General features: G+C 38.8%; 1 protein-coding gene across 8 annotated transcripts in view; it reads left to right on the plus strand.

The window, feature by feature from the left end:
- The window catches only part of NCKAP5 (NCK associated protein 5), a 974,611-nt gene that overhangs the window by 212,402 nt on the left and 738,569 nt on the right, over positions 1–23,640 (plus strand). Inside the window, exon 3 of one of the 8 annotated variants that reach the window (XM_032411716.1) lies at positions 9,323–9,354. The exons of the other annotated variants lie outside the window; for them this stretch is intronic. Within the exon in view, the coding sequence (XP_032267607.1) occupies positions 9,323–9,354 (32 nt within the window). The remainder of the gene's footprint in view (positions 1–9,322; positions 9,355–23,640) is intronic. 8 annotated transcript variants of the gene reach the window in all.

Below are 23,640 nucleotides of genomic sequence, written 5' to 3' on the forward strand. Positions count from 1 at the left end.
ATACACATTTTAAAATAGTTTGTTTTGATTCTGTGAAAAAAGCTGTTGGTATTTTGATAGGGATTGCATTAAATGTGTATATTGCTTTGAGTAGTGTGAACATTTTAACAATATTTGTTCTTCCAATCCATGAGGATGGAAAGTCTTTCCATTTCTGTGTGTCATCTTCAATTTCTTTCATCAGCGTTTTATAGTTTTCAGAGTATAGGTCTTTCACCTCTTCTTGGTTAAGTTTATTCCTAGGCATTTTATTATTTTTGATGTAATTATAAATGGGATTATTTTCTTAATTTCTCTTTCTGCTGCTTTATTATTAATGTATATGATGCAATATATTTCCGTACATTGGTTTTGTATACTATTAACTTTACGGGATTCATTTATTAGTTCTAATAGTTTTTTGGTGGATTCTTTAGGGTTTTCTATATATAGTATCATGCCATCTGCAAATAGTGAAGATTTTATTTCTTCTTTACCAATTTGGATGCCTTCTCTTCCTTCCTCCTTCCTTCCTTCCTCCTTTCCTTTCCTTTCTTTTCCTTTCGTTTCCTTTCCTTTCGTTTCCTTTCCTTTCGTTTCCTTTCCTTCCCTTCCCTTCCCTTTCCCGTCCTTTTTCTTTCTTTCTTTCTTTCTTTCTTTCTTTCTTTCTTTCTTTCTTTCTTTCTTTCTTTCTTTCTTTCTTTCTTTCACCTCTCTTCCTTCTTTCCTTCCTTCCCCTTTCCTTTCCCTTTCCTTTACCCCTCCTTTCCCTTTTCCTTTCCTTTCCTTTTTCTTTTCTTTTCTTGTCTTTTCTTTCTCTCTCTCTCTTTCCTTCTTTCCTTCCTTCCCCTCTCTTTTCTCTTCTCTTCTCTTCTCTTCTCTTCTCTTCTCTTCTCTTCTCTTCTCTTCTCTTCTCTTCTCTTCTCTTCTCTTCTCTTCTCTTCGCTGTGGCCAGATTTTGCTCTGGCCAGGACTTCCACTACTATGTTGAATAAAAGTGGTGAGACTGGACATCCTTGTCTTGTTCCTGACCTTAGGGGGAAAGCTCTCAGTTTTTCACCATTGAATATGATGTTCAATGTTATTTTTCCATATGTGGCCTTTATTATGTTGAGGTATGTTCCCTTTAAACCTACTTTGTTGAGGGTTTTTTTTTTTTTTTAAAGATTTTATTTATTTATTTTTTAGAGAGCGAGCGAGAGAGAAACAGCATGAGAGGGGAGAGGGTCAGAGGGAGAAGCAGGCTCCCCGCTGAGCCAGGAGTCCGATGCGGGGCTCGATCCCAGGACCCTGGGATCATGACCTGAGCCGAAGGCAGATGCTTAACCATCTGAGCCACCCAGGCGCCCCTGTTGAGGGTTTTTAATCATGAATGGATGTTGTACTTCATCAAATGCTTTTTCTACATTTATTGAAATTATCATATGTTTTTAAATCTTTTCTCTTGTTGATGTGATGCATCATGTTAATGGATTTGTGGATATTGAACAACCCTTGCATCCCAGGAATAAATCCCACTTGATTGTGGTGAATGATATATTTTTTTCTAAAAGATTTTATTTATTTATTTGACAGAGAGAGACAGCGAGAGAGGGAACACAAGCATGGGGAGTGGGAGAGGGAGAAGCAGGCTTCCCACTGAGCAGGGAGCCCGATGTGGGGCTCAATTCCAAGACCCTGGGATCATGACCTGAGCTGAAGGCAGATGCTTAGCAACGACTGAGCCACCCAGGCACCCCAGTGAATGATATTTTTATTAGATATTTTTATTTATTTATTTATTTATTTATTTATTTATTTATTTATTTGAAAGAGAGCACAGGCAGGGGGAGGGGAAGAGGGAGAGAGAGAATCTGAAGCAGACTCCACACTAAGTATGGAGCCCAACATGGGGCTTGATCTCATAACCCTGAGATCATGACCTGACCTGAAATTAGGAGTTGGACACTTAACATACTGAGCTACCCAGGGACCCCATGAATGATTTTTTTAATGGATTTTTGGATTTGGTTTGCTAATATTTTGTGAGAAGTTTTGCATGTATGTCCATCAGAGATATTGGCCTCTAGTTCTCTTTTCATCTATCTTTGGTATCTTTTATCTCTTTTTGGTGTCTTTATCTGTTTTTTGTTTGTTTGTTTGTTTTTTAATCAGGGTGATACCAGCCTCATAGAATGAATTTGGAAGCTTCTCTTCCTCTTCTATTTTATGGAATAATTTGGGAAGAATAGGTATTAACTCTTCTTTATTTTTTATTTCATTTTATTTTATTTTTATTATGCTATGTTAGTCACCATACAGTACATCATTAGTTTTTGATGTAGTGTTCCATGATTCATGGTTTGCGTATAACACCCAGTGCTCCATGCAATATGTGCCCTCCTTAATACCTATCACTGGGCTAACCCATCCCCCTCTCCTCTAAAACCCTAAGTTTGTTTCTCAGAATCCATAGTCTCTCATGGTTTGTCTCCCCCTCTGATTTCCCCCGCTTCATTTTCCCCTTCCTTCTCCTAATGTCCTCCATGCTATTCCTTATATTCCTCAAATAAGTGAAACCGTATGATAATTGACTTTCTCTGCTTGACTTATTTCACTTAGCATAATCTCTAGTCCCATCCATGTTGATGCAGAAGTTGGGTATTCATCCTTTCTGATGGCTGAATATTATTCCATTGTATATATGGACCACATCTACTTTATCCATTTGTCTGTTGAAGGGCATCTTGGCTCTTTCCACAGTTTGGCTATTGTGGACATTGCTGCTATGAACATTGGGGTGCATATGGCCCTTCTTTAAATGTTTGGCAGAGTCCACCTATGAAGCCATCTGGTCCTAGACTTTTGTTTGTTGGGAGTTTCTGATTATTGATTCAATTTCATTGCTGATAATGAGTCTGTTCAAATTTCCTATTTCTTCCTGATTCAGTTTTGGGAGGTTATATGTTTCTAGAAATTTGTCCATTTCTTCTAAGTTGTCCAGTTTGTTGGCATATAATTCTTCATAATATTCTCTTACAGTTTTTGTATTTCTGTGATGTTGGTTGTTATTTTTCCTCTTTCATTTCTAATTTTGCTCTTTTGAGTCCTCATTCTTTGTTAAACGAGTCTGGCTAAATGTTTATCAATTTTGTTGATATTTTCAAAGAACCAGCTCCGGTTTCATTGATCTGTTCTACTTTATTTATTCATTCATTCATTTATTCATTCATTCTAGTTTCTATTTCATTTATTTCTACTCTAATCTTTATTATTTCCTTTCTTCTACTGGTTTTGGGTTTTATTTGTTCTTTTTTTTTCTGGCTACTTTAGCTGTAAGGTTAAGTTGTTTATTTGAGATTTTTATTGCTCCTTGAGGTGGGCCTGTATTGCTATAAACTTTCCTCTTAGAACAGCTTTGTTGCATCCTAAAGATTTTGAATTGTTGTATTTTCATTTTCATTTGTCTCCATATATTTTTTGTCCTCTTTCATATCTTGGTTGACCCAGTCATTATTTATTAGCATGTTATTAAATATCAGTGTATTTGTGTTCTTCTCAGATTTTTTCTTGTTGATTTCTAGTTTCATAGCATTGTGGTCAGAAAAGATGCATGGTATGACCTCAGTCTTTTTTAATTTGTTGAGATTTATTTTGTGGCCTAATACGTGATCTCTTCTGGAGAATATTCCTGTACACTTGAAATAAATGTGTATTCTGCTGTTTCAGGGTGGAATGTTCTGAATATATCTGTTAGATCCATCCGGTCCAATGTGTCATTCAAAGCCACTCTTTCCTTGTTGATTTTCTGTTTAGATGATCTGTCCATTGATGTAAGTGGGATATCAAAATCCCCTACTTCTGCTGTATTACTATTGATTATTTTCTGCTTTATATATTCAGGTGCTCTCATAGTTGATGCATAAATATTTATAATTGTTAAATCTTTTTGTTGGATTGTTCCCTTTATAATTATACATGTCCTTCTTTGTCTCTTATTTTAGTCTTCTCTTTAAAGTCTATTTTGTATGATGTAAATATGGCTATCTGGCTGTCTTTTCATTTCTATTTGCCTGATAGATGCTTTTCCATTCCTTCACTTTCAGTCTGCATGTGTCTGTAGGTCTAAAACGAGTGTCTTGTAGTGTTTAGTCTTTCTTGGCAAGTGTTTTGTGTCCCGGCCCTGTGAAGACTGCTGGCTAGCTAAGTAATGAAACTTGTGCTGACGTAGCCCTTCTGCTGCAAGGACCTAAATTTTAGACATTGGTGAACTTGATTGAAAGATTCTTTGAAAGTTCAGTTCAGTGCCAGGCTTGGAGTCCAGACCTTTCCTCCTTGCACATCTATCTTAGACAAGTCACTTACAGCTCTCCCTTCAGACCATCTCTACAGAAGACTGATATTCTTTATTTTTTAAAGATTTTATTTATTTATTTGAGAGAGAGAGAAAGAGAGAGCACTAGCAGGAGTGGGGGCTAGGGCAGAGGATGAGGGAGAAGCAGACTCCCTGCTGAGCAGGGAGTCCAGTGCTGGGCTCAATCCCAGGACTCAGAGATCATGACCTGAGCCAAAGAGAGACACTTAACTGACTGAGCCACCCAGGTGCCCTGAGAAGACTGATATTCTAATAAATAACCTTTCAAACTGAATATCAGGTTTGACTTCAGCTTTCCTTTTCACATTCAGCTTCCTAGCTGGTTATGGCAGATCATAAATTGATTAGGCTCACTTACCACAGGTAGCAGATGTGTAAGTTGTAAGAGAGGAAGGAAAAAAAGTTAAACTCAGTTAACTCTGTGTGTGTGTGTATGTTTTCTTCATAGAACAAGACCTTTAAAATTGACCAAGTTCATTTGTATGTCTTGAGTAGGCTCATCCTTAGTGATACTAAAGTCACCTGTTTGTGTCAGGCACTCATAAGGGATATAAAGCACTAACTCATTTAAGCCTCACGTCTACAGGGGTAGATATCATTAGTATCCGTATTTCACAGGTTAAGAAGATCTTAAGCATTTAACCCCAAATCCCATGGCTGAAGGTTTTGAATTGGGCTTGAATTTAGGCAGTCTCGTTCTAGAGTCCACGCTCATGAGTACTATAGTCCATTCCCTCTCACACTTTAAAACCTTTCTTAGGTCAGTGTTTCTGTTCATGAAGGGAGTGTGTATGGATTAAGCCCTTATTACGTGCCAGGCAATGCACAAATGTTACATAATATTATCACGGTGTTGTGTGTTATTATGCCCATTCTATAAATGTGGACTCACTCTGGCTCACACAGATGTCAAGGGTCAGAGATAGAATGATATTCTAGATTCTGTCTTCAAACTTGTACCACCTCTTTCCCCCCACCCTCTACCCCCACAAACCAGCTTTATTTAGAGAAGTACTAATTAAGCACCTATAATGTATTTTGTACTATAAAGACCTTGAAGAATAGAAGAGCTGGTCAGTTTGTCCTGAAAGCACTTACATCATCACTATGTAGGCAATACACAAAGAGAGATATGAGACAATTAGCAAAATATGGCAAGTTCTGCTGTGGTAAAATGCCAGTCTTTAAGACGTAGAAGAAAAATATCCCCAGAAAAGTTTATGGAAGGGAGAGTTTTAGAGAGATTATTATTACAGGAACGGTGTTCCTGGACAGTCCCAGTTTTAAAATATTTGGCCTAATTCTGCTCATTTACCTGTAAGTCTTAAACCTGAGTTGTGGTGCCTGGGAACTGGGGAGGTAGGCTGCAGTGAGCTCCTGACAGGTGTGTACTGAGTTGACAATGATAAGATCATAGTGTTTTGGGTCGATAGGCAGTAGAAGAGGCAAGTCAGAATGGTATGTCTTGATTATTGTTTGTAGCATTTGTAAGTTTATTTTTCCACATAAGTGATGCTCAGTATCACACAGCTTTCCACTCAGTCCTTGAATTGGTCAAGAACAGCAGCCTGCTCCGGAATCATATGGCATCAGAATAGATCTTTGCTTCTGCATATGCCTAGCCCTTTAAGTGTTGAATTGGCATCACTGCCCCCTACATTTTTTTCTAGCTTTGTTAATCTTATTTTCAGCTCCTGAAAAGAACAATATATCCCAAGTACAATCATTAATTGAATATGATTCAATCTGGACCCATCTTTAATAAGAAACCAAAGAAGGAAATTCAATTAGACTCACCTTTTCCATTTCAAAAGATCAAGTCCTCCCGTTTCACAGTTAAAATTATGAAAGATTATCTTCTTAGTGGAAGGCTTCGTGAAAATTTGGATTCCTGTCAAATATTTAGTGTAATATCCCAGGATCGGGATTAATATAGCCTTTCAGCAGCTTGCTCTGAATTACTGTCGACACAATCTCTCTTTTGGAAGCTTTTGAATAAAAGGCATTCTGTACTCTGGCATGACTCAAAGTATTCAGCAGAAAGGGTAACAAGATCAAACAATTTTAGGACAAGTTATCATGCCTTCTGGTCATGAAAATCCAGACACCTCAATCTCATTTCCATAGCTCAGTGTTGATCTGCTCACTTCTAAGAGAAAACTGAAATTATTGAAACCAGGTTTTAAGTCTGCGTGAGTATTTTTGGGGTTGATCTAAAATTACAAATTAATAGCAGCATTAAAAAACAAAATGTGATAGAAAAAATACAACCTAATTACTTGATTGGTAAAATTATGTCAAATGCCCTTAGAGAATAATATTATTAATGATTAGTTTACTATTATTATCAGAGTTAAAATTTACAGTATCTATTTTAGGTTCTAGATGCTCTAAGTGCCTTACTTTTCTCAAACCTGTGTTTGTTTGACCCCAAAGGCATTGACTATAGCCCCTAGACTGTAACCCCAAATTATACTACTTTTTCAACACTAGTTGATGGATGCATTTTGCCAGAAATAAAAAATTTCCTATTATACTTTATGTGAAGTTATCTACAAATCTGTATTGGGAACTATAGTTATATGTGAATAACTGGGATTATTTTGTCCCCCCAAGCTTTATTTTGCAGCCTGATGGTATGATATGTTACAAGTATAATCATAAAAGAGTTTATTTATGCAAAGCTTGCCATGTAGCTTCAATGAGTTCTGCCTCAAAGTACTGTTCAAACAGAAACCCTAGTGTCCCCTGGTATTCCAGCTAAAAAGGTAAATATTTGTAATAGGCATACTGCAGTCATATTCTCAACACTGGCAAGAGCATTCATTTCTTTTTATGCCATCCAGAAGCTGGCACCCACCACCTGTGGCTCACATCGAAATGTGAGTCCTAGGTTGGTGTTTTCTTTTCCACTGACGGGTTCTAGTGAACAGGCAAGGCGTGGACTTCAGTCTCTGAATTGCAGAATAAAGAACACTGGATCCATTAGCAACTCGAATTACTGAGACCCCAAGGGAGAACTAGGTTGGACTCTCTACAGTCAAAACATTCTAGAACAGCGCTTTCACAAAGTATTTTAAAAGCAGGCAAATCCCTTCTTCAAATGAATATTATTATTAACTCCAACAAGGAAAAGACATAAAGTAATATGGGGCTACTATTCATTCAGGGCTTTCTCTGTGACAGGCACCATGTGAACTTCTTGCTTAGTTTTCCTTATGTAATTCTCAGAAGGACTGCATGAGGTAGGCACATCAATGTCCTCCATTATAAGGCTGACTTAGAGAGTTTACATAACTCACCAAAGTCAGTCATCCTCCCAGTGGAAGAGCACAATTCAAATGCAGATAGATTGACCCCAGAGCCCAAGTCTTTGGCCACAAAAAGCAGACCTGCTCTTGTGAGAACAGACATGGGCTGGGGTCATCCCCAGGAATCATCTATACTTTTGTCCTCACTCACCTGTTGACATGTGGAACTTCTCCAGCATCCCCAGAGAACACACAAAAAGTACAATAAGTGATATGAAGCTGAGAGAGAAGACCTAAGTTTAATCTCAAAATCATATTTTTTAAGGAGTGGATATGTGATGATTTGGTTTTGTCTAGTTTTTTTTATCAGATCTTTTATTTTTTCCAGATTTATTGAGGCATAATTGACAAAAATTTTATGTATTTGTGGTAGGCAACATGATGTTTTGACATACAAATATGTTGTGAATGATTTCCACAATCAAGCTAATTTAAATATCACCTCATATAGTTATTTGTGTGCATGTGTACTATAAGAACATTTAAGATTTACTCTTTTAGCAAAGTTCAAGTATACAATGCAGTATTTTTACCTATAGTCACCATGTGTACATTAGAGCTCCAGAAATTATTCATCCTTCATAATTGAAACTTTATATCAACATGTCCCAATTTCTGTCCCTACTTCCAACCCCCCCGCACCCTCCACCAGTACTTGGATGCCACCATCTTACTGTCTGCTTCTATGAGTTTGAGAATGTCAGGACATAAGTAGGAAGGCTAGGGATAGTTAAGGGATTTGGGTTTCATTTTCTAGATGAACATTCTAGAAAGAGCAGCCTGGTGCTTCTCCAGGGTATGGCTGTAGGGGGGACAAAGCTAGAGCCAGAGAGATGAGCAGGAAGAATTATTCTCAAGTCTGTCTGCACAAAGTGATGTGAGGAGCTTTAAAAAATACCATTGCCTGGGCCGCAGCTCATCCTGAGTAAAACCACATCTCTTGGGGTAGATCCAGGCACTGTTCATGTTTTCAATTCCCCTTGTGATTCTAATGTGCAGCCAACACTAAGAGTTCCTGAGCTAGAAGAATGTCAGTTGAAATACAGGAAAGAGTGGATGACCATTTGGAGTGTACAATGGTAGTTGGGGTGCAGAGGGTGGATTTGAAAAATAATTGGAAGGTAAACATAAATATAGCAAGAACCGAGAATCACATCAATGGGGGTGGTGTGAGAGAGATGAGCTGTCAAGAAGAGTTCCCTGTTTGGGGCCTGGGTGGGTGGTAGTGCCTGCAATTGAAGTAACAAATTCATGAAGAGTAGCAATTTTACCTGGGAAGATGAAAAGTTAGATTTTGGTGGTGCAGGATATCAGGTGTCTCAAGGACAGCCAAGGAGAGGGTGCATAGTCACCAAAGCAGCGGGCCAAAGAGGAACCCCAATATGTAAGTAGCAGGCGAGAGAAGAGAACACCATGAAATAGACAGAAAAAGAAAAGAAATGTCCAAGGGACTCATCTAGTCTTCACTGTCCAATATGATAACCAGTAGCCATGTATTAATGTTTAAAATAGAATCCATTCTTTGGCAGATTTGATGAGTGGGGAAGGCCCTGCCTCTTTCTACTAAACTCTTTGGAGGCCAATACCCTCTCTAACTTTATTGTATTTGTTCATTTAATCATTCACTCATTACCTCATTCATATACTTACCCAGCCTCTTATTCCATTTCTGTCCAAGGAGGAAGCTGGTGATGCCACACCCAGAATATGGTGAGTGCTGTAGAGGCTGGCCCTCTTCCAACTTGGTAAAGATGGTCTGTCTCCGTTTTCAATGATGGGAGCTGTGTGTCTAGTCATCTCATTATCTTGTGGTGCCTATTAAAAACATTTCTCTCCCTTACTCTAGAAACAAGAACTGCATTTCATTAATGAGTGATGTGACTGCTAAATACATGGATTAAAAAAAAATGTAAAATTCTCTGGGATTTTCCAGGATAAGAAGTCATTACAGATGTTGTGTTGTTTCAGATGTCTTGGGGATTAAATAGGCCTAAATCAGCTCCTGAGCATTTTATTAGTGAATCTGTGTCATTTGAAAATCTTTCCCTGAAACTTTCCCACCCACTCTCTATCCCCCACTTGAATAAAGGAGTAATCAGGGATGAGCTCAGAATCTCCACTTGGTCTTGACCTATCCCAGACGGTGTTATAGTCACAGCTTTATCTGTAAAGAGTAGAAGGGCAGCCCGGGGCTATGCCAAGAAAATAGTACTTGCATTAATAGAAAGTCATTCGGATTTGCATTAAAACTCTTACTTGTCTCTTATTTAATATTGTTCATTGCTCTCTCATTATTCATTCTGTTGATGCATAGAGGTGCACATATTCTGCACTCTGGAATTGTTTCTGAAAACAGTCTGTCAGTCCTGTATTGAATTGTCATGCCTTGATGGTACAAGGAAATGTTGTCCTTTAAAGAAATTCTATTAGGAAATCCTTTATAGTCAGCTGTTCATTCCGCAATTGTTTATTGATCACCTACTATGTGCTGCAGTAATGTCGAGTATTAGAGAACACAGTTATATAAACTCTACTCTTGAGATAATCGTAATCACGTATTGGAAAATATATGGTTCTATATACTAGGCACTGCTTTGAAGGGTTTTTACACTTTAACCCACTTCCTCTTCACAACAACACTGTGAGGTAGTGTCATTATCAACCTTATTTTGCAGATGAGGAAACTGAGGGATATAGAATTAAATGGCGCATCCCCAATTATACAGTTAAGAAAGGCAGAACTGGGATTATACTGGGGCTGCCTGTCTCCAATCTATGCTCTTCACCATTATACTTTACTTCCTTTCCCCTGCTCAAGGGGATCCCACTGTGATCTCCAATGGGAGACAAAAAGGAACCCCCCTTGAAATTAACTTATTTGTAGAATGTGGTTGACATTTAGCTCTGTTTATTTAAATGATTCTTGAAAAGGAGCACTTTTAAGATAAATGCTCTTTCTCTTCTTATCAAGCATTGTCCAGCCAAATAGAAACAAAGGAAGAGGTAAACATTTAGCTTTACCAAGCATACCTTGGATTAGCTTTGAGAATTTTTGACCTCTGAAATCTAAAATAGTTTTATAGGTATTCTTGGAATCTTTCATTCCAAGTGTTTAAGCAATGGGTGTCTAGAACAATGACAGATTGCTTTGTTTTAGAAGTCATATGTAAATATTTATACAAGAATAGCAACCTTTGCAAGGCTATACAAACCAGATTCCACTTTGAGCCCCATTACCAGTTGTCCCGATTGCCTACACATCAGCAAATGTACCTACTACCAAAACCAAATGTCCTCGAGCCCTAGGAACATGAAGAAGTTAAATAGACCAGTAGCCCCAAAGCACTTTTAGAGCAATTTTATTAAGACTTGGGTTTCTGGGAAGGTTTTATTTTATCACTCAGCTATTATCTTGAATCTGCCATGTACTCAAAGGTTTTTGTTGCCCTTAATTCAGCTCTCTACCTTCTGGGATATCACTGTTTTGTTAAGCACTTTTCTACCCAGATAGATAACAGGATTTGGTGACAGCTTTCAATTGTATTACCACTGAAACTTTTATAGGTATAGGATTTCTTTGCGTAGGCTGGTCCCTGACTATGACTTACTTAGGTTAGTACTTATTGGCCCATAAAACTTGCCTGACTCTGTAAAATAACTCACTAATTCTTCCAGCGTGTGAAACCTCTAATGGTGTTTATCAACACACATGTAAATAATCTAGATGACCACCATGAGGGCCCCAAAAGATGAGCCGGAGCGACTCCTTATCGTATAAGCCCATATAGTAATGAGATCCCTGTCCAATAGAAGTATCACCTAAACTCCAGCTTTCAAGAGTCCTGTTGTATTCTTGAGAAAGAGTATTTAAAGCAAAAGGAATGAAATTGGCAGAAAAGTTATGGTGCCGAAGTTTCTTTAAGTATCTAAGAAAGGCTCCCACACACAGAGAAACAGCCGTGACCCGATCATTCCCTGGCAAATGCACCAAAGAGAAAATACAATTACTTAAATAAACAGAAAAATACTCAATTTGCCAAATTAAGACATTCAAATTACAGCAAAATATGAGCAAGCATTCTAATTTCCCCTTAAGTTATCTAGTACTTTAAAAAAAATTTTTAATGGCTGATATTTATGAGCCAGTGATAAAATTTGTTCTTCCATGTTTTACTTGTGATATGATTCATCCATAAATAATTTGGCATTACATATCAAGAACCATAAAAATGTTCTGATTTTTTGACCCACCAATTCTCCTTTTGGGAACCCAAAATATGAAGAAATCACATGAATAAAGATATTCATCACACCAATGTTTAAAATATTACAATGCCGGGGTGCCTGGGTGGCTCAGTCATTAAGCGTCTGCCTTCGGCTCAGGTCATGATCCCAGGGTCCTGGGATCGAGCCCCACATTGGGCTCTCTGCTCAGCAGGAAGCCTGCTTCTCCCTCTCCTACTCCCCCTGCTTGTGTTCCCTCTCTTGCTGTCTCTCTCTCTGTTGAATAAATAAATTAAAAAAAAAATCTTAAAGTATTACAATGTAAGAAGACACTTAAACGCCCAGCAATGAAGAAATGGTTACAGGAATTATGCCCATCTCATAGGTGCATAAAGTGGAGAGACTCTTATTCTATGATCTAGTCAACATAAGTATTTATTGTCTTCTGTGTGCCAGGCGCTATTCCAGATTCTGAGACTACAGTGATGAGCAGAATGATTCCATCTGCTCCTGAGCCCATGAAGCTTAGAGTCAGGTAGGGGAGTTAGATGTTAATGAAAATAATATGCCACATTCATGGCCAGATATTTAGGAAGGCCAATTTGATTGTTTAAAGATCTGCTTTCAGCATGCTCCTTGACATACGGGTTGGGGCTGAGTCCATCAGCCTACAGGATGGATAACCTTGATGTTGTGTTTCCCTGGGGCTTAAGAGTGACAATAGGTAATGGGAACATTTGACAGCATGTAGGGAAGGAGGTGTGATACTCTCGAGGCACTCAAGCCATCAGTGCTATTAGGAGCTCTGCAATCTGATGTTTTCCAGCTCAGCTGAGTCTTCTGTTGACCTATCTAAATGTTTAGGATAACAGCATTTCTGCTTCTCTTGTGTATTTTTTTTTATTCTATGTACTGGAAACAGACTATGAATAATTAATGAGCAATTTTTATTGTAGCTCATGAAACTATAATGATGCTAAGTTTGTTGCATGATACAGATAATGTGGTAGGATTAGTCCTGCAGTTCCGCTGCAAATGGCCATGTTCCCTTTTCAAAGTTTAATGAGCTCTTGCTGTGACAAAGAACAGTAGGCGCTTAAAGAAAATTCACTTTTCCAACCTAATTTGCAGATATTGAAGCAAAAGCTAAGGAATGACATAGTGATAGATTCCGTGATTTTGATATTTATCGGATCCTAGTGTATGGTGAATGTGTATGTTTCAGAGGGAAACACATTTATTTCTTTTAAACAGGATGATTTTATAGACTTACAAATCACTAACACGCTTTCAGGTCTTGGGTTGTGATTTTTTAATTTTTTTTCACATAAATGGATTTGATTCTTCTCTTCATTCACATGGAACACTGATTCCTTGTTTCTTATTCTGATGGTAAAGGAATAGTGCTCCTCTCCCTTTCCGTCTTTATTAGCATCACCTCCACCCCCGGCCTCCACCCCATCCAATATCAGTATCATGAAGAAGCAATTGCTACTGAGGTTTAGGTATGATTGGTAAAAAATAAAATAAAATCTCATATATATATATATATGAACCCAGATTATGAACCTGCTATCAAAAAGACCACTCACTATCCAGGTCGCCCTGTTTCTCTGTGCCTCTGTGTTTATGCAGACGTCGTAAAGCCGCATGTTATTGCTTACGCTGCAGAGATCTCAACTGATCTTTCAACAACTTCAGCATGTTTTCTCCAGGAATGAGTCAGTGAAACAAAAAGGCCACATCAAAGAGGCAGCCTTCAGGGTTTTTGAGCTGCCTGCGTACCTTGGACATGGATCTCTCTGCCTCTAAAAGGCCAGAGTGGGAGCGGGCGGTGGTTCAAATGTTGCATCAACATACAGTAATTAATCCGATGCTGGAAGGAGATGACACATTTGGAGACAACTTGAAATGACCCACTGAAACATAGGAAACATGGAGAGTGGGACTGACCAACTTGATGGAAAAGCCAAGTTCTGTCGATGTTTGACTTGTGGGGAATTCTTACTGCAAATTCGGAGGCTCTCTCCAATGTAGTACTGGTTTGTTTCATATGCGTCTCATTGGCCATTGGGCACCTCAGCGAAACAGATTCTCTCTCTCAAAAAACAAAAAGAGTTTTGAGATTTTTATTCTACTTTTCTTTCCTGTTAATGTACAGTATAAATAAGCACTATTGTAATTTATGTTTACCTTATATTCAGCTGCCTTAATACAGTCTGAATTTAAAAAGATTTTGTTATATTTCTTGATTGTTCTAGGTATACATAATTCCGTGAGTAATTGTTTTTATATTCCATATTGTTTTCAATATTTGTATCATTTATTTCATTTTCGCATTTTATTTCATCTGCTAGTTGTATTACAACATCTCAAACAATGTTGAAAATTAAACAGAGATAGAGGACGTTCTCTATTTATGACTTTCAATGTGTTTTATATTGGTTCCTGATAAATGCTTTCTCATGCATAGGAAGCTTCCTCTGATGTTTATTTTACTTAAAGTCAAGAAGAGTTCTTACAAAATAGTAGTAAATGATTTTTTTTTGAGAATTTTTTTATTGTTAGGTTAATCACCATACATTACATCATTAGTTTTTGATGTAGTGTTCCATGATTCATTGTTTGTGCATAACACCCAGTGCTCCATGCCGAACGTGCCCTCTTTAATACCAATAACAAGGCTAACCCATCCTCCCACCCCCCTCCCCTATAGAACTCTCCGTTTGTTTTTCAGAGTTCATGATCTCTCATGGTTCATCTCCCCCTCCGATTTCCTCCCCCTTCATTCTTCGCCTCCTGCTATCTTCTTCTTTTTTTTTTTTCTTAACATATATTGCATTATTTGTTTCAGAGGTACAGATCTGTGATTCAACAGTCTTGCACAATTCACAGCGCTCACCATAGCACATACCCTCCCCAATGTCTATCACCCAGCCACCCCATCCCTCCCAGCCCACCCCCCACTCCAGCAACCCTCAGTTTGTTTCCTGAGATTAAGAATTCCTCATATCAGTGAGGTCATATGATACATGTCTTTCTCTGATTGACTTATTTCGCTCAGCATAACACCCTCCAGTTCCATCCACGTCGTTGCAAATGGCAAGATCTCATTCCTTTTGATGGCTGCATAATATTCCATTGTATATATATATACCACCTCTTTATCCATTTATCTGTCAACGGACATCTTGGCTCTTTCCACAGTTTGGCTATTGTGGACATTGCTGCTGTAAACATCAGGGTGCACATACCCCTTCGGATCCTTACATTTGTATCTTTGGGGTAAATACCCAGTAGTGCAATTGCTGGGTCATAGGGTAGCTCTATTTTCAACTTTTGGAGGAACCTCCATACTGTTTTCCAGAGTGGTTGCACCAGCTTGCATTCCCACCAACAGTGTAGGAGGGTTCCCCTTTCTCCGCATCCCCGCCAACATCTGTCGTTTCCTGACTTGTTAATTTTAGCCATTCTGACTGGTGTGAGGTGGTATTTCTTTGAGGTTTTGATTTGGATTTCCCTGATGCTGAGTGATGTTGAACACTTTTTCATGTGTCTGTTGGCCATTTGGATGTCTTCTTTGGAAAAATGTCTGTTCATGTCTTCTGCCCATTTCTTGATTGGATTCTTTGTTCTCTGGGTGTTGAGTTCGATAAGTTCTTTATAGGTTTTGGATACTAGCCCTTTATCTGATATGTTATTTGCAAATATCCTCTCCCATTCTGTTGGTTGTCTTTTGGTTTCGTTGACTGTTTCTTTTGCTGTGCAAAAGCTTTTTATCTTGATGAAGTCCCAATAGTTCATTTTTGCCCTTGCTTCCCTTGCCTTTGGCGATGTTTTTAGGAAGAAGTTGCTGCGGCTGAGGTCGAAGAGGTTTCTGCCTGTGTTCTCCTTTAGGATTTTGATGGACTCCTGTCTCACATTTAGGTCTTTCAGCCATTTGGAGTCTATTTTTGTGTGTGGTGTAAGGAAATGGTCTAGTTTCATTCTTCTGCATGTGGCTATCCAATTTTCCCAACACCATTTGGTGAAGAGACTGTCTTTTTTCCATTGGACTTTCTTTCCTGCTTTGTCAAAGATTAGTTGACCATAGAGTTGAGGATCCATTTCTGGGCTCTCTCTTCTGTTCCATTGATCTATGTGTCTGTTTTTGTGCCAGTACCATACTGTCTTGATGATGACAGCTTTGTAATAGAGCTGGAAGTCCAGAATTGTGATGCCAGCAGCTTTGCTTTTCTTTTTCAACATTCCTCTGTCTATTCGGGGTCTTTTCTGGTTCCATACAAATTTTAGGGTTACTTGTTCCATTTATTTGAAAAAAGTGGATGGTATTTTGATGGGGATTGCACTGAATGTGTAGATTGCTCTAGGTAGCATTGACATCTTCACAATATTTGTTCTTCCAATCCATGAGCATGGAACGTTTTTCCATTTCTTTGTGTCTTCCTCAGTTTCTTTCATGAGTATTTTATAGTTTTCTGAGTACAGATCCTTTGCCTCTTTGGTTAGATTTATTCCTAGGTATCTTATGGTTTTGGGTGCAATTGTAAATGGGATCGACTCCTTAATTTCTCTTTCTTCTGTCTTGTTGTTGGTGTAGAGGAATGCCACTGATTTCTGTGCATTGATTTTATATCCTGCCACTTGACTGAATTCCTGTATGAGTTCTAGCAGTTTTGGGGTGGAGTCTTTTGGGTTTTCCACATAAAGTATCATATCATCTGCAAAGAGTGAGAGTTTGACTTCTTCTTTGCCGATTCGGATGCCTTTTATTTCTTTTTGTTGTCTGATTGCTGTGGCTAGGACTTCTAATACTATGTTGAATAGCAGTGGTGATAGTGGACATCCCTGCTGCGTTCCTGACCTTAGGGGGAAAGCTCTCAGTTTTTCCCCGTTGAGAATGATATTCGCTGTAGGTTTTTCATAGATGGCTTTTATGATATTGAGGTATGTACCCTCTATCCCTATACTCTGCAGAGTTTTGATCAAGAAAGGATGCTGTACTTTGTCAAATGCTTTTTCTGCATCTATTGAGAGGATCATATGATTCTTGTTCTTTCTTTTTTTTTTTTTAAAGATTTTATTTATTTATTTGACAGAGAGAGAGAGATAGCAAGAGCAGGGACACAAGCAGGGGGAGTGGGAGAGGGAGAAGCAGGCTTCCTGCCAAGCAGGGAGCCCGATGTGGGACTCGATCCCAGGACCCTGGGATCATGACCTGAGCCGAAGGCAGACGCTTAACGACTGAGCCACCCAGGCGCCCTTGTTCTTTCTTTTTTTATGTATTGTATCACGTTGATTGATTTGTGGATGTTGAACCAACCTTGCAGCCCAGGGATAAATCCCACTTGGTTGTGGTGAATAATCCTTTTAATGTACTGTAGGATCCTATTGGCTAGTATTTTGGTGAGAATTTTTGCATCCATGTTCATCAAGGATATTGGTCTGTAATTCTCCTTTTTGATGGGGTCTTTGTCTGGTTTGGGGATCAAGGTAATGGTGGCCTCATAAAACGAGTTTGGAAGTTTTCCTTCTATTTCTACGTTTTGGAACAGTTTCAGAAGAATAGCTATTAATTCTTCTTGAAATGTTTGGTAGAATTCCCCTGGGAAGCCATCTGGCCCTGGGCTCTTGTTTGTTGGGAGATTTTTGATGATTGCTTCAATTTCCTTAGTGGTTATAGGTCTGTTCAGGTTTTCTATTTCTTCCTGGTTCAGTTTTGGTAGTTGATACATCTGTAGGAATGCATCCATTTCTTCCAGGTTATTTAATTTGCTGGCATAGAGTTGCTTATAATATGTTCTTATAATTGTTTGTATTTCTTTGGTGTTGGTTGTGATCTCTCCTCTTTCATTCATGATTTTGTTGATTTGGGTGATTTCTCTTTTCTTTTTGATAAGTCTGGCCAGGGGTTTATCAATCTTGTTAATGCTTTCAAAGAACCAGCTCCTAGTTCCGTTGATCTGTTCTACTGTTCTTTTGGTTTCTGTTTCATTGATTTCTGCTCTGATCTTTATTATTTCTCTTCTCCTGCTGGGTTTAGGCTTTATTTGCTGTTTTTTCTCTAGCTCCTTTAGGTGTAGGGTTAGGTTGTGTATTTGAGAACTTTCTTGTTTCTTGACAAAGGCTTGTATTGCTATATACTTTCCTCTTAGGACTGCCTTTGCTGTATCCCAAAGATTTTGAACAGTTTTGTTTTCATTTTCATTGGTTTCCATGAATTTTTTTAATTCTTCTTTAATTTCCTGGTTGACCCATTCATTCTTTAGTAGGATGCTCTTTAGCCTCCATGTATTTGAGTTCTTTCCAACTTTCCTCTTGTGATTGAGTTCTAGTTTCAAAGCATTGTGGTCTGAAAATATGCAGGGAATAATCCCAATATTTTGGTACCAGTTGAGACCTGATTTGTGACCTAGGATGTGATCTATTCTGCAGAATGTTCCATGGGCACTAGAGAAGAATGTGTATTCCGTTGCTTTGGGATGGAATGTTCTGAGTATGTCTGTGAAGTCCATTTGGTCCAGTGTGTCATTTAAAGTCTTTATTTCCTTGTTGATCTTTTGCTTAGATGATCTGTCCATTTCAGTAAGGGGGGTGTTAAAGTCCCCTGCTATTATTGTATTGTCGTCGATGTGTTTCTTTGCTTTTGTTATTAATTGCCTTATATAATTGGCTGCTCCCATGTTAGGGGCATAGATATTTACAATTGTTAGATCTTCTTGTTGGCTAGACCCTTTAAGTAGGATATAGAGTCCTTCCTCATCTCTTATTACAGTCTTTGGTTTAAAATCTAATTTGTCTGATATAAGGATTGCCACCCCAGCTTTCTTTTGGTGTCCATTAGCATGGTAAATGGTTTTCCACCCCCTCACTTTCAATCTGGGGGTGTCTTTGGGTCTAAAATGAGTCTCTTGCAGACAGCATATTGATGGGTCTTGTTTTTTAATCTAATCTGATAGCCTGTGTCTTTTGATTGGGGCATTTAGCCCATTTACATTCAGGGTAACTACTGAAAGATATGAATTTAGTGCCATTGTACTGCCCATAAGGTGAATGTTACTGTATATTGTCTGTGTTCCTTTCTGGTCTGTGTTGCTTTTAGGCTCTCTCTTTGCTTGGAGGACCCCTTTCAAGATTTCTTGTAGGGTTGGTTTCATGTTTGCAAATTCGTTTAGTTTTTGTTTGTCCTGGAAGCTTTTAATCTCTCCTTCTATTTTCAATGACAGCCTAGCTGGATATAGTATTCTTGGCTGCATATTTTTCTCATTTAGTGCTCTGAATAGATCATGCCAGTCCTTTCTGGCCTGCCAGGTCTCTGTGGATAGGTCTGTTGCCCATCTAATGCTTCTACCATTGTAGGTTACAGATCTCTTGTCCCGAGCTGCTTTCAGGATTTTCTATTTGTCTCTGAGACTTGTAAGTTTTACTATTAGATGTCGGGGTGTTGACCTATTTTTATTGATTTTGAGAGGGGTTCTCTGTGCCTCCTGGATTTTGATGCCTGTTTCCTTCACCAAATTAGGGAAGTTCTCTGCTATAATTTGCTCCAATATACCTTCTGCCCCTCTCTCTCTTTCTTCTTCTGGGATCCCAATTATTCTAATTTTGTTTCATCTTATGGTATCACTTATCTCTCGAATTCTGCCCTCATGATCCAGTAGTTGTTTATCTCTCTTTTTCTCAGCTTTATTTTCCATCATTTGGTCTTCTTTATCACTGATTCTCTCTTCTGCCTCATTTATCCTAGCAGTTAGCACCCCCATTTTTGATTGCACCTCATTAATAGCCCTTTTGATTTCTACTTGGTTAGATTTTAGTTCTTTTATTTCTCCAGAAAGGGTTTCTCTAGTAACTTCCATGCTTTTTTCAAGCCCAGCTAGTATCTTTAAAGTCATGATTCTGAACTCTAGGTCCGACATCATACTAATGTCCATATTGAGTAGGTCCCTGGCAGTCGGTACTACCTCTTGTTCTTTTTGTTGAGGTGATTTTTTCCATCTTGTCATTTTGTCCAGAGGAGAATAGATGAATGAGAGAACAAAATGCTAACAGGGTACAACATCCCCAGAAAATATACTCTAAACAAATCAGAAAAGACCTGAAGCCGGGGGAAAAGAAAGGGAAAGAAAGAAAAAAGAGAAAGGAAAAAGATAAAAACAAACAAAAACAGAACAAAATAAAACAAAAAAAACAGAATATGATCAAATATGATCAGGCTGGTGCATAGATCAGTGCCACACACTTGATTTTGGGTGTATTTTGGTCTGTTAAAAGAAAGTGCCTCCCAAAATTTTAAAGAAAGAAAAACTTATATATGTACAAAAATAAGGGTTGATACGATGAAGGGATGGACTATGAGTGTAAAGATGAAAATTATAAAAAATTTTATAAAAGGAATTGATAAGAAGTTGTTTGAAAAAAGAAAGGATTTAAAAGAAAAAAAAAGGGAGAGAATGTGATCAGGCAGGAGACTAAAACAAAGCCATACACTAGAGATTTAGGGTATATTTTGATCTGATAGAAGAAACTGTATCTCAAAATTTTAAAGAGAGAACAACTTATATATATATGCCAAAAATAAGGGTAACTAGTATGAAGGGATAGAATATGACTCTAAAAATGAAAAATAAAAATGTTCTTTAAAAAAGGGATTGATAAGCTGTTGGTTGAAAAAGGGAAAAAGAAAAATTAAAAAAAAAGACAGTTAAAAAAAAAAGTTAACTGTGAAAGAGTAAAGAATCATGGTAAAAAAGCCATGAATTCTATGTGCAGTAGTCCCCTAGCGCTGGAGTTCTGCCGTTCTCATTGATCGGTAAACTTGGTCTTGGCTGGCTGTTCTTGCTGATCTTCTGGGGGAGGGGCCTGTTGCCATGGTTCCCAAATGTCTTTGCGGGAGCCAGAATTGCCCTGCCCTTGCCGGTCCGGGCTAAGTAATCTGCTCGGGTTCGCTCTTGGGAGCTTTTGTTCCCTGCAAGCTTTCTGTACAGCTTTGGAGGCCGAGAGTGAAAATGGTGGCCTCCCAATCTCTTCCCCCAAGGAGCCGAGAACTCGGGGCCCCGCTCCTCAGTGCGCCCCCGGAGAAAAGCAGTCAGTCACTCCAGTCTCCCCGGTCTCCGGCCGCACTACGTGCTCACCCGGCCTGTGACCGAGCATTTCTATCTCTGGCACCCGACTCGGTATGGGTCTCCAAACCCAGCAGATCCCTGTGGTGTGCTCCCGGGCCGCTCCTCCCGGGGGAGGAAGGGGAGTCTCCCCGGATCTGCCGCTTGTTGGGTCCCTGCTGGAAGAGCAGTGGCCCGACTGTGCCGTGGATCATGCCTTATGGCAACCCCGAGCTGAGAGCCCGCGCCTCAGCTCCGTCTCTGTAGCCAGCTTCCCCGCTCCGATACCTGGGAGCTCTGCTGCACTCAGGCACCCCCGGTCTTTCTGTGACCCCGAGGGTCCTGAGACCACACTGTCCCGCGAGGGTTCCACCCCCCGCTTAGCACCGGAGTGACGTCCCTCAGCGGAGCAGACTTCTAAAAGTTCCGATTTTGTGCTCCGTGGCTCTATCGCTTGCCATAAGCAGCTGATGGAGGTCCCCTCCCCCGCCGTCTATCCTCCTGAATATCGCCTCGGATTCACTTCTCCGCACATCCTACCTTCCAGAAAGTGGTCGCTTTTCTGTTCAGAGAGTTGTTGCTATTCTTTTCTTCGATCTCCTGTTGAGTTCGTAGGTGTTCAGAATGGTTTGATCCCTATCCAGCTGAATTCCTAGGACCAGAAGAAATTTAGGTCTCCTTCTTCTCCTCCATCTTGCTCCGCCCCTCAGTAGTAAATGATTTTTAACATCTATTGACATAATCACATTTTTTCTTTTAATTTGTTAATATAGATTTAATTGATAGATTTTTTAAATGTTGATTCATCCTTCTATAACTAAAATAAACTATACTTGGTCATAGTTTGTGTTACTACAAGGCTGAATATAATTTGCTAACATTCCATTTAAAACATGTTTAATTTTATAAATGAAATTCGGGTTTCTTCTTTTATGCCAGTTTTATCCAACTTTCATGTTAAGACATGCTGACTTAATGGGGCACCTGGGTGACTCAGTCGTTAAGCATCTGCCTTTGGCTCAAGTCATGGTCCCAGGGTCCTGGAATCGAGCCCCACATCAGGCTCCCTGTTTGGCGGGAAGCCTGCTTCACCCTCTCCCACTCCCCCTGCTTCTGTTCTCTCTCTCTCTCTGTGTCTCTCTCTTTCAAATAAATAAAATCTTTAAAAAAAAAAAAGACATGCTGACTTAGTAAACTTTATTTCTTAGTCCTTGTGTTGTGTGCTTTTATCTTCTCTTCTTAATCAGGATGCCAAAAGGCTGCTTGTTTTATTTGTCTTTTCGAATAATCAGCTTTCAGTTTAATTTATCCTTTGTTTGCTGGTTTGCTTGATTTTTTGTTTTGATGTTGTCTATCTGGAACAAGTTCCCTGAGATTTTCATATAGTTCTCCCTACCTCATTTTGAAAGTCTCAGCTCAGATGCCTCCAGTGAAACTTTGCTGATGACATTTCATTGTCACCCTCCCATCCTAGGCCATCCTATTGCGTTACCCTATTTTATGTACTGTATTTATAATTTGTATCACTATCTGAAATTATCCACTTATTTTTAGATTTTCAAGTCGATTTTATTTGTTGCAACCATTTTCAATTTACAGAAAAAATGAGAAGATAGTTCAGGGTTACCATGTACCTCACACCTAGTTTCCTCTGTGATTACATCTTACATCAGTATGGTACATTGGTCACAATTAATGATACATTGTTATTAATTAAGATTGTACTTTATTCAGATTTCCTTTTACCTAATGTTCTTCTCCTGTTCCGGGATTCCATCTAGAATGCATTCACATTGAGTTGTAATGTCGCCTTAGGCTCTTCTGGACTACCACAATTTCTTAGTCTTCTTTTGTTGTTGAGGATTCTGACAGTTTTTTAGGAATATTGGTCAGGTAATTTGTAAGATGCCTCTTGATTGAAACTTGTCTGGTTTTGTTTTGGTTTGTTTTTTTTCATGATTATATGGAGGGTTGTGGGTTTGGAGACAAAGACCACAGAAGTAAAGAGCCATTTTCATCACTTTCTATCAAGGGTATGTACTATTAACAGGATATATCACAGATGATGTTGACTTTGATCTCCTGGCTGAGGTAGTGTTTGTCAGGTTTCTTGGACGATGAAATTATTCTTTTCCATCCTGCCCATATTGTATTAAAAGTGTCGGGAGGGGTGCTGGGTGGCTCAGTCAGTTAAGTGGCCAACTCTTGATTTCTGCTCAGGTCATGATCTCAGGGTCGTGGGATCAAGCTCCACATGGCGTTCCGCACTCAACACAGAGTTTGCTTGAGGATTCTCTTTCTCTCTCCCTCTGCCCCTCCCCTGCTCCTGCTCTCTCTGTCTCTCTTTCTCTCAAAAATAAATAAATAAATATATTTTTAAAAAAGTGTAGGGAGTTATGTTTCTTTTCACTGAGTGTGAAATGGCTACATAAATTATTCATTTTTCGTTCATCTATTAATTATCATCAGTCATTTACTGCCATATCCCTGAATCTGGACGAGTAGCAAAACACAAGAACAACAACAACAACAACAAAACAACTCCTAGTCACTGTTCAATGAATGTTTGTCAAATTAATGTATAAATTAATTACTGGCCAATTTATTTTAGGTTTTTTTTCTCTGCTCTTTTATTCAAGTTTATTTTGTTTTCTTAGGTTAACTCCTTAAG

The sequence above is a fragment of the Phoca vitulina genome, unplaced genomic scaffold, assembly GCF_004348235.1.
Source record: "Phoca vitulina isolate PV1807 unplaced genomic scaffold, GSC_HSeal_1.0 scaffold1, whole genome shotgun sequence".
Taxonomy (NCBI): domain Eukaryota; kingdom Metazoa; phylum Chordata; class Mammalia; order Carnivora; family Phocidae; genus Phoca; species Phoca vitulina.